This window comes from Geotrypetes seraphini, chromosome 6 (assembly GCF_902459505.1).
Source record: "Geotrypetes seraphini chromosome 6, aGeoSer1.1, whole genome shotgun sequence".
NCBI classification, from domain to species: Eukaryota; Metazoa; Chordata; class Amphibia; order Gymnophiona; family Dermophiidae; genus Geotrypetes; species Geotrypetes seraphini.
Window position 1 is genome coordinate 239,002,042 of NC_047089.1, and position 12,366 is coordinate 239,014,407.

Here is a 12,366-nt window from a genome sequence, read left to right on the forward strand (position 1 = left end):
CTCTGGGTGAAGAAGAACCTCCTTACATTTCTACGGAATCTGTACCCTTTTAACTTTAGAGAGTGACCTCTCATTATCTCTACCTTGGAGAGGGTGAACAACCTGTCTTTATCTACTAAGTCTATTCCCTTCATTAACTTGAATGTTTCGATCATGTCCCATCTCAGTCTCCTCTTTTCAAGGGAGAAGAGGCCCAGTTTCTCTAATCCCTCACTGTACTGCAACTCCTCCAGCCCCTTAACCATTTTAGTCGCTCTTTTCTGGACCCTTTCAAGTAGTATTGTGTCCTTCTTCATGTACTGCGACCAGTGCTGGATGCAGTATTCCAGGTGAGGGCGTTCAATGGCCCGGTACAGCGGCATGATAACCTTCTCCGATCTGTTTGTGATCCCCTTCTTAACTATTCCTAGCATTCTGTTTGCCCTTTTTGCCACTGCCGTACATTGCACGGACGGCTTCATCGACTTGTTGACCAGTACTCCCAAGTCTCTTTCTTGGGGGTCTCTCCGAGTACTGCACCAGACATCCTGCATTCATGTATAAGGAAGGGAGAGATGATTGTTGTACATGAAAAAAAATAAGACATCCCCCGAAAATAAGCCCTAATGCATTTTTTGGACTCAAAACTTAATATAAGACACTGTAAGGAATTCGGTAGGCTATAGGAAGAATATGTTCTGTTTTAAGAAGTGGAGTCACATGGTCGAATTTTGAACATCCATATATCAATCTAACCGCAGTGTTTTGTACCAGCTGTAAACGATGTAGCTGGTAATTAGGTAGACTGATCAAAATTGAATTGCAGTAATCAAGTTTAGATAAAACTAGAGAATGAATCAGCATATGGAGGGAAGGTTTTTGAAGAAATGAACGAGCAAAACAAATTTGTCGTAAGGCGAGAAATGATGAAGAAACCACTTTGGAGATATGAGTATGAAAAGATAAAGTGTTGTCTAATGTTACACCCAGAATTTTAGTAGTAGTTGTAAATGAAAGTGAAATGACATTCATACTAAAATTTGGAAGATTAGAATGTTGTTTGCCTGAAGAGAAAAGCATTACCGTGGTCTTCTGAGAGTTAATTTTTAGTTTATTTAATGTTAACCAATCTACGATTTTGTCTAGTTGATCAGAAATGAGAATCTAAAGGAATAAGAAGTTGTATATTGTCTGCATAGATGAAGAAAGTAAATCCAAGGGACTGAAGGAGAAGAGTTAAAGGTGCCCAAAAACTATTAAAGAGAATAGGTCCAAGGACAGAGCCCTGGGGAACACTTGAAGTCAACGAATGAGAAATAGAAAATGCATTTGAGTATTGTACAAAGAAGTCAAGAAAACCCGAAAAAATGGAAGGTAATCCAAATAATACAAAGCAAAAACCTCCCAAACCCCAAGAATAGTAACTGGACAAGGGAGAGAGACAAGAGTAGGACCAACACCACTACACACTACAATCTACAAATAGTTTTTAATACACGGGAGAGCCCTCAGTCACACAGCCACCCACTGAAAAGCACAGTGGAACAGGCTGTCACTTGGCTTACACTCAGAAGAGTGTTAACTGTGAAACATCCCTGGGCTCTACTCCGTGTTTTTTTCAATAAAGTGCACCCAACAGTGCTAAGTGTGAGAAAAGATATAAATAAATCAAAAAAACACACTTTACCATTCACTACAATTGTCTCTGCCCCTTGTCCAGGGGGCCAAAACGTCCAAATCCAGCAAAGCAAAAAATACCAACAGGAAGTACTTAGCTCCTCCGTGGAAACAAACAGCCAGCAAAGATATTATTCGTCCAACGGGACTCCGTTTCGGGGGTGCACACCCCCTTCTTCAGGAACGGCTGGACTGCGCTGAGACCGACTCAATCACCCGGCACAGCATAGATTGACAAAGCAGGAAATGGCGCTGAACCGAACAGAACGCCATGCTTATCATAGAGCCCTATATGCTAATCGGGCTCTACAGTTATCCTCCAGTCCTCCCCAAAAAGAGGTTAAAACTGTTTGTGTGTTGTCTTTTTCAGACCAAGCTGCTGCTGTTGCCCATAGTGTCAAGAAGCACTGGTATATCCTTCAGCTTCATTCCATCTTTCAGGAACCTCCCTGTATAGCATATTCTCGTGCTAAAAACATAGCAGATTATGTGGTGCATTCGAGATATACAGCTGAACATAACCACAGCATCCAGGGGGGGGGAAACACTCTAAGTGCAGTGATATCTGTGATCTATGCGAAATCACCATTGAGGGCAACACATGGCAACATCCGAAGACTCTTAAAACGTATGCCCTTAAATCAGTTACCACTTGTAGATCAAATGTGGGTGATATATGTCATCACATGCCCTTGTTGCATGGTATACGTGGGCCGTACCCAAAGAAAAATCAAGACTTGTCTTATTGAGCACCGCTCACGTATAAACACCCAGTCAATGAGTTCTCCGCTAGTGCCTCATTGTATTCAGCTGAACCATACTTTTCAGGATCTACGCTGGTCTATTCTTGAACAGGTCTATGAGAATTATCAGGGAGACAAAGTACTGTGGTTACAACGGAGGGAGCAGTATTGGATTTTCGAACTCCAAGCGCTGGCTCCCACTGGACACAATGATTATATCGAATGGCAACATGCCTTTTAATATTTACTTTACGTGGGGGAGTTTTTTTGATTTACAACACGTCATTCTTTTGCTTTTCAAGCAGTTCCCCTCTTCAGCTGACTTGGGAGTCACGTGTGTGTTTCTTCCATCCAATCACATCTGTAGGTCTGCAGTTTAAAATGGAGGCGTTCTGTTCGGTTCATCGCCATTTCCTGCTTTGTCAATCTATGCTGTGCCGGGTGATTGAGTCGGTCTCAGCGCAGTCCAGCCATTCCTGAAGAAGGAGGTGTGCACCCCCGAAACGGAGTCCCGTTGGACGAATAATATCTCTGCTGACTGTTTGTTTTCACGGAGGAGCTAAGTACTTCCTGTTGGTATTTTTTGCTTCACTGGATTTGGACGTTTTGGCCCCCTGGACAAGGGGCAGAGACAATTGTAGTGAATGGTAAAGTGTGTTTTTTTGATTTATTTATATCTTTTTTCACACTTAGCACTGTTGGGTGCACTTTATTGAAAAAAACACGGAGTAGAGCCCAGGGATGTTTCACAGTTAACACTCTTCTGAGTGTAAGCCAAGTGACAGCCTGTTCCACTATGCTTTTCAGTGGGTGGCTGTGTGACTGAGGGCTCTCCCGTGTATTAAAAACTATTTGTAGATTGTAGTGTGTAGTGGTGTTGGTCCTACTCTTGTCTCTCTCCCTTGTCCAGTTACTATTCTTGGGGTTTGGGAGGTTTTTGCTTTGAGTATTGTACAACATATGTACGATTAGACAGGTAAGATTGGAACCATTGAAGATTGGAACCAGTTACTTGAATGTCCTTTAATTTTAACCGACTAAGGAGAATAGCTTGGTCAACCAAATCGAATGCCACAGACATGTCAAGTTTCAAGTTTCAAGTTTTATTTAAATTTGATGATTCGCTTAATATTTCTAAGCGAATTACATAGATATATAATTGGGATAAAACATTAAAATTAAATTAACATTACTACATTAAATAAGTAAACAGGGAAATATTAAACTGACAATACAGACATTATGGACAGTACTGGAATACTTTGGTAAAAACATAAGGGAAAAAGTTACAATATTTTATATCTTAAAAGAAGAAAAAAGAACGTTGGTAGGGGAGGGATAAAACACTAGGGTTGGGTTTAAAATACTGAAGTTTTAAATGATCATGAAAAAGAAAAATTTTAGAGGCTAAATGAAGCTTTAAAGAGGAATGTCCAAAGAAAATGTCCAAAGAAAAAAAAGAGCGACATCACGTCTGCTATCAAGAGTTTGTCTTATACAATTTAAAAGACCTTAATAGAGTGTGCTCAGTAGATTGGTGGGGTTCTGAAAAATCTCATCTGGCGAGGATGTAATACGTTTGTTTTTACTATGAAATCTGATAATATTTTATATTGAATTTTATGGATTTTGTAAGCCACTATGACCTATTACATTAGCGGGATATCAAATAATTTTAATAAACATAAATACCTGAATATCGGCTGGGTCCCTCATAAATTCGGGCAGCCAGCATGTAACAAGTTAGCCTCAAATATTCAGTGTGGTTCTTGGACATTGCCCGGCACTGAATATCCAGGACTAATTCTGGCCGCAGCAGTAACTGTTTAAAAAAACTCTGCTCAGTGCCGGCTGAATATCTACCAAAATTTTTTACAAATTAACCAATGTGATCATTTCATATGAAAATCCAGTTCCGCTAATGTTCACATGCAAGTAAAGTGAGGGATGGGTGGGAGTGATTAGAATCTAGACTGATCAACTTACCGAGGATATTCCTTCCCCCAAAAGAAGGGCTTCTGGAGTTCACCTGCTGGGAACCCTAGAAAACATTACAAATGAGTGGAATAGTAACTCATTCACTTATCAATTTACCCACATTTAATATGAATAAAACTAGTCAATCCATTACATCAGTGATTCCCAAACCTTTCCTGGGGGAACCCCAACCAGTCAGAGTTTCGGGATATCCACAATGAATATTCATGAGCTCAATTTGCATACCCTGCCTTGTATGCAAATCTATCTCCTGCATATTCACTGTGGATATTCTGTAAGCCTTGACAGGTTGGGGAACCCCTGCATTAGCTTATATTTGAGTATATACAGTAATATACAAATCTAAAGAAGACTGAGGGCTAGATTCACTAAGGAAACCGATCGTGTCCCGACCACTTTGCGACCTGACCTGACTTTGTTCCCCGACCTGATTCACTAACCTTGGTGCCGATCAACCTCTGATCCGATCCGATCTGCGTATGCAAATGAGGGGAAACAGCATGCAAAGTAGGCAGGCAGCGATTCACTAGACAAAATCTGGAACACCAACTGGGTTGGCCGATCAACAAAGAAGCAACTATAGGGACCAGTCACTCACGTCCTTTCCGACTGCCCTCTCCTGCTGTACCACCCTGCCCAGTAAACGCCTGCTCTCTGCCCCGATTCTCCTGCTCTCTGCCCAGACTGCCCTTCTCTGAAGTGCGAGCCCATGGTTTTAAGCTGCAGGTTTAAAACGGGTTAAAGCCACTGGCTCACGAAGTAAAAGCAAATGTAAAAAGTTAAGTAAAAGGTTTTTTTTTAAAAAAAAGTTTGCAGCTCTGTAAGCATGCGCACACCATCTACAAGCAAGGAAGATGGTCGGCGCATGCGTCGGTATCGCTATTCAGCGATCCATGCGGTCGGTTGGGGGCGTGATTCCAATCGCCCTCATTTGCATGAAGGCACTTCGTGAATCAGGTCCCCGGCCACGGATCGGATCCATAGGCTTAGTGAATCTAGCCCTAAGAGGGAAGTTATCAACATGGGCTACCATTAAATTTGATGGAGCAATGGATGACCGAATTCAGACTAAAGCTTAATTCAGAAAAAACAAATTTTTTTTGTAGCTTTGTCACACCCGCTTGACACTAAAACATCACTGTGCATCAATAAACTTAGTCATCCCATTCAATCTACTATGAAGGTATTGGGTGTAACATTGGACCAGAGCCTAACCATGAAAGACCAGGTGGACTTCTTGGTAAGAAAGGGTTTTTTCACTCTCTGGAAGCTTCAGTCCATTAGAGCATATTTTGATGCTTCATCATTTAGAATTCTGGTACAATCCCTTTTACTGAGTCAACTTGATTACTGTAACATCGCCTATTTGGCAATTTTCCAGAAGATTACAACTGGTGTAAAATGTGGCGGTCAAGCTAATTTTGGGGTTGAAGAAGTTCGATCATGTAACACCTTCCTACTGACATCTGCATTGGCTGCCGATGGAGGCACGTGTGAAGTTTAAGTTTGGATGTTTTTGCTTTAAGGTACTATTCGGTTTAGCCCCTAAATACATAACCAATAGACATAAGAGAAGCACACACTTGAATTTTGTTTCCCCACAGGTTAGAGGATGTAAATTTAAAAGACATCATCAACATCTTTTCTCACATCAGGCAGCATTATGGGGTAAAGATCTGGAACAATTACTTATGCTCACTAATACTTATGGGGAATTTAGGAGACACCTAAAAACATATCTGTTCCTGAAGTACTTAGGTAGCTGATTTGTACAATCTTATTCCACAATAACTGATCTCCAGAGCTGTTAATCACTAGCTTTATCTTTGTTAATTCTACTCAATTTGTAGCATCTTTTAATCATTGTAAACCGCATAGAACTTCACAGTCCTGCGGTATATAAACTATTATTATTATTAACATGTGTTATTTTACGGTTAATCCCTGTTATCAATAACTATGGGCTCCTTTTATCAAGGTGTGCTACGGGGCTTAACGCGTCGGACATTTCATCACGCGCTAACCCCCGCGGCATACCAAAAAACTAACGCCTCGTCAATGGAGGCGTTAGCGACTAGAGCAGCAGGTGGTTGAACATGCGGTATTCCGCGCGTTAACCGCCTACCGCAGCTTGATAAAAGGAGCCCTATGTTTCACTTCTAGGCTCTCTACTAGGCAGAGCCACATAACATCTAAGTGCAGGTAAAAAAAAAATGCTAGTCATACAACTTGATCTCACTGCAGCATTCGCCTGGTAGACCATAACATCCTACTACAAACAATGGAAGCGATAGGAATCGCAGGTAGCGTTTACACACGGTTTCAAGGATTCTTTCAATCCAGGAGATATAGAGTTAAAACAAACACAGAAAAATCGGTTTCCTGGACCAACCACTGCAGAGTCCCCCAATGTTCTTCTCCATCTCCTGTGGTAGACAGGAGCACATTAAATGGTTTCAAAGAAGGTTTGGATAGATTCCTAGAAGAAAAAGGGATTGAGAGGTATAGATAGGTATAGACCACTACTCAGGCAATGGGCCTGATGGGCCGCCACGGGAGCGGACCGCTGGGCAGGATGGACCTATGGTCTGCCCCAGCAGAGGCATCTTCTTATGTTCTTATCTCCAACACTCTTTAATCACTACATAGCCGCACTCGGTACTTGCCTCGACAAACTAGGCATAACTTCAAACAGCTACGCAGATGACATCATCATACTCCTTCCTTTCAACCAACATACCTCCAACGCAACAAACATACTACACATAACACTAGAAACAGTGACAAAATGGATGAAAGACCACAAACTAAAGCTGAGCCATGACAAAACTAAATTCCTACTTCTTGGGAAAAAAAACAAAACCCCAACCATAACAAACCTTGACATAAACTCCATCACCTACCCCTTGCAACCCAATCTAAAACTGCTAGGAACAGTGATAGACAAAGGCTGCACCATACAACTCCAAATCAACAAAACAGTCCAGACTGTTTTGCTCCAGGAAGGCTTGTGCCGAAACTGGGATCTTAGTGGGGAGCACTACAGATAAGAGTGTTTCTTTTGCTGGACTAATAAATGTGCCTCATTAGGTTGTTTTCAGACATCTCACTTGCCTCTTTTTTGTGTGTTCTGATTACCATGTTTCACCGAAAATAAGACCTACCCCGAAAATAAGCCCTCTTAAGACCTACCCCCGAAAATAAGCACTAGTTGCCGGAAGCAGCAGCGCTTCCCCCCGCCCGCCGCCGTGCTCCCACCCCCCTCTCCACTGACCCATCTCTCCTTCCCATCTGAACAGCAAGACAGGAATACCTTATAACAGCATCGGCAGCAATCTACACAGGCTGCTTTGTGGCCTTCTATCTCCTGGGCATTCCTCTGCCGCATCACTGATGATGTCATCAGCAACACGGCAGAGGAACGCCCGGGAGATAAAAAGCCATGAAGCAGCCTGTATAGATTCTGCCAATGATGCTGTTATAAGGTATTCCTGTCTCGAGTTCAGATAGGAGGGATGGGTGAGCGGGGTACCCCACCCCGCTCACCCATCCCTCCCATCTGAATGCGAGACAGGAATACCTTATAACAGCATCATTGGTTACGCCGCGGCAGTGGGCAGTGGGGGGGTAGAAAGATGCTATACGGGGAGATGGGAGGAAGGGAGGGATAGAAGCTGCAAAGGTTCTGCTGCACAAGGGATTTGAGAGAGGATAGGAGGGATAGAAGCTGCAAGGGTTCTGCTGCACAGGGGGATGGAAGGGAGGGAGATACTGCACAAGGGGATGGGTGAGAGGGGAGGAAAGATGCTGCACATGTGGGTTAGAGAATTGGGGTGGAGGAGAGGAAGGGAGAGATGATCATTACATGAAAAAATAAGGCCTATTTTGGGCCCCAAATTAATGACAGTGTCTTATTTTCGGGGAAACATGGTTGTAGCAAGCCAGGCCTGATTTTCCTCCAAATTAGGCTTTTACGTATGTAAAATCCAGACCCATAGACCCTTCCCAGGGTAGCCTAGTTATTATTATTATTATGTTTATTAAAAGTTTTTAACTGTACTTTGATATATCAACAGCACGGTGTACAAAAATATATAAAAACAAGAAATGAAAAGAACGCCATATTAAGTTTCAAGTTTTCAAGTTTCAAGTTTATTAGAATTTTAATATACCGACTATCAAGCAAATATCTAGCCGGTTTATATAAAGTTTTTAAAAAATAAATTTTTTTCTAAAAGAAATGGTACAAGTAATTATAAAATATTAAAATAAATTAAAATACGTAGTGTACATTGAAGACTTTAACATGACCAACTGGATAGTGAGGGCAAGAGGGGAAAGGGTGGGTAAAGTTACATTGTAGAGAGAAAAATGGAGATAGAAGGGTTAGGGTTATAACAAATTGGGTGGGGAAAAATGTATGTGATGAAGAATTGTATGTAAAAGTATGATAATAAAGAGATGTTTAAACCGAAGAAAATGCGTCAAGAAATAGGAATGTTTTTAGGCTCTTCTTAAATTTATCGAGATTTTGTTCTTCTCGGAGTGGTTGTGGAAGAGAATTCCACAGTGTCGGGGCAGATACGGAATATAGGAAAGCAGAAAAAAAGATAAGGACAAAGAAAAGTAATAAAATAATAATAATAATAATAATCTAAAAATAATAGTTGCCAAAAATCTAAAAATAGTTGTTGCCAAAAACAGGATTCCTTTTCATCAATTTTCTCATAAAAATGCTAAACCAAAAAGATACGACTTAACCATTGATCTGAATTTTACATAAGATAATTCTGCATGAATCATAGCGGGGAGAGAGCGCCCTCAGACGAGGAACTGCTGCAAAAAAAGGCAGACTTCTGCGTAGATGCCCATCCCCACCCCGTTACGCCCGTGCCCCGCCCCAGCCTTGCCCCCTAGCGCCGCCTCCTCGGCCTGCTCGTCTCGGTCGGGAGAGCATCTGCGCGTGCTCGGATGCCCCTCCTGACGCAATCTGCTTTTCAAAACCCAGACAACACGTCGGGTTTTGAAAAGCCATCCGGATGCCTGGATGTGCCCTCTAGAAAGAGGACAGGTCCGGGTAAATCCAGACGTCTGGGAACCTTACTCCAAAAGCTCGCACTTTAGTTCTGGAAAAGATCACCCACATATTCAGATTTGATTGGCTCCTTTTTTGGAGCAGAGGCCCAGAATGTTTTTCCTACAAGTAAACAGGAAAGCGCTTTTTGATAGCCTGCTACGCTGCTATAAGTAGCTCTTAAGCAAGCGTATGAAATCTGTGAAATTCCAAGCAGCCTAGAGACGATATATTTTCCTAATTTGCTAATAGGTAAATCAGAACACACAGAAGAGCCCCAGCAGGATTACTTATTGCCCCGACTGTCGATGTAATTTAGAATAAAAGAGGGAACTGGTCATTAGGAAAATCAGAACAGCTTGAATCTCTTAATTAACAACGCCGCTCAAAAAATGCTAATTCTGAAACCGCACTTTAAATCAGCCTTCAGGATGCCAATGAGCTATTTCAAAACAGCATCATCAGTAAACCTGTGATTAGGCCGCTCATTAGAGGCTGGCAGGAAAAATGGCTCCTGCCGAGAATTGAAAATTCTTCTGTAGACCAGCAATTACTGTACAGTAGCTGCTCTGTTCCCAGGCTGCACCTGGGGACTTTCAGTAGCAACGAGAAATATTACTAGGTGCTTGTATCATGACAATGGTTACTGCGGATGGGCAGACTAGATGGGCCATTTGGCCTTTATCTGCCATCATATTACAATGTTTCTATAACCATAAAGTTCTATGACATCGCAATGCAGGTGTAAAGAGCCTTAGCCAATAGGGAGAGGAGATGCAAATGTTAAGAGCCTTAGCCAATAGGGAGAGGAGGAGATAGTGGATGCTGTGGATGGCCATCGTGTTACTATGTTTCTATAACCATAAAGTTCTATGACATCACAATGCAGGTGTAAAGAGCCTTAGCAAATAGGGACAGGAAATGCAAATGTTAAGAGCCTTAGCCAATAGGGAGAGGAGAAGATAATAGTTACTGCGGATGGGCAGACTAGATGAGCCATTTGGCCTTTATCTGCCATCATGTTACAATGTTTCTATAACCATAAAGTTCTATGACATCGCAATGCAAATGTTAAGAGCCTTAGCCAATAGGGAGAGGAGGAGATAATGGATGCTGTGGATGGCCATCGTGTTACTATGTTTCTATAACCATAAAGTTCTATGACATCGCAATGCAGGTGTAAAGAGCCTTAGCTAATAGGGAGAGGAGATGCAAATGTTAAGAGCCTTAGCCAATAGGGAGAGGAGGAGATAATGGATGCTGTGGATGGCCATCGTGTTACTATGTTTCTATAACCATAAAGTTCTATGACATCGCAATGCAGGTGTAAAGAGCCTTAGCCAATAGGGAGAGGAGGAGATAATAGTTACCGCGGATGGGCAGACTAGATGAGCCATTTGGCCTTTATCTGCCATCATGTTTCTATGTTTCTCAGAGATTATTTTTATTTACACCATTTTTAACATGCGCTTTCTAAAATTCTGGGTAGTTTATAACTACAGTAATCCCCCGATATTCGCAGGGGTTCCGTTCCAGCAACCCCCGCGAATCTCGAAAAACCGCGAATACAGTTTTTCATGGGGGAGCCTGAAGAGGGCAGTGAGAGAGGGCAGCAGGAGAGCAGCCGGAGCACTGCGAGTGCAGGAAATCACTCGCGGTACGCTCCGACCACTTCTTCCTGCACTAAGTCGGGCCTTATCCAATCAGGAGCTGCGTGTCAAAGCTCCGGCTGCTCTCTCCTGCCTTTCCCAGTGCCCTCTCCTTGTCAGCAGTTCGCGGTCAGAAAATACCGCGAATGACCGGGACCGCCAACCGCGAACAACCGGGAGAACACTGTATATACAAAAGAGGATTATACATACAAATAGGGTTGCCAATCGGAAATTCTGGACCCCCCTAGACCCGCCCCCAGGCCCGCCCAACCCCACCCTAATACCGCCCCAGTCCCGTCCCCTGTTGCCAACTCTTGTCGGCAGGGAGGAAGTCCGCACATTCTGAAATCTGAAATATTTCAAAATCCAAAATATGTATAGTCCCAAGGATTTCAAATAAAGAATTGTATATTCTGTACTGTGGGTTACACAAGTCCCTGCTGGATTTAGGTATCCATATGTACACAATGAGGGGCATTTTTAATAAGACGTCCAGAAATCTTTTATCTATTCCCTCCCTAAAAATTATCAACACAAGGAGACAATTTATCTTCTCTTGTACGGCACCGCAGACATGGAACGCCCTCCCTATGTTTTTACGGGAGGAGAAAGAGTTTGTAAAATTTAAAAACGAGTTAAAAACTTTCCTTTTTAGAGATGCATTTGCAAGTTAATCTTTTATCTTATTGTTTTGTTTATTTTATTCCCCTCGAATGTCTTATTACCCTTTTGTATTTTCCTTTGATGTCTCCTCTTTACTTTACAAATTGTATTTCATCCCTCCTTACCTTGTGTTTAACAATGTTAATTTTTAGCACTATAAGTTTATTTATTAATTGTATGGACTGTTTTGTTACCCAACCTATGTAACTTTTTTAAATGTACACCACTTAGAAACTTTGTTTAAGGCGGTCAATCAAGCCATCTAATAAACTTGAAACTTGAGAAAAAAATGTCCATTTTCAAAGCTGCCAGCTGTCTATCTTTTATTTATGAAAATGACCTGGCTATAAGTTTTGGTGCTTAGGATGTCTATCTTTTTTGGCCCTTTTCAAAAATAAAAACATCCCCATGAAAACGCACAAAAGCAAGTTTTGTAGACGTACCCAACTACCGTGTTTGATCGTGGCAGAGGAATTCCCATCAGCTGAGCCGGTTTTGGAGATTCCTGCTGGCTCAGCTGATGGGGATTCCCCCTGCCAGGGTAAGCTGAGCCGCGGAGTTCAAGTTTATTTAAAATTTT

The 12,366-nt window shown here is 42.1% G+C and overlaps 1 protein-coding gene across 2 annotated transcripts in view; it reads right to left on the reverse strand.

Moving 5' to 3' along the window:
• Window positions 1-12,366, reverse strand: part of PHEX (phosphate regulating endopeptidase homolog X-linked) — a 188,945-nt gene that overhangs the window by 28,172 nt on the left and 148,407 nt on the right. For both annotated transcript variants that reach the window (XM_033949946.1, XM_033949945.1), the window contains one exon: window positions 4,386-4,440. In XM_033949946.1, coding sequence (XP_033805837.1) covers window positions 4,386-4,440 — 55 coding nt within the window. The remainder of the gene's footprint in view (window positions 1-4,385; window positions 4,441-12,366) is intronic.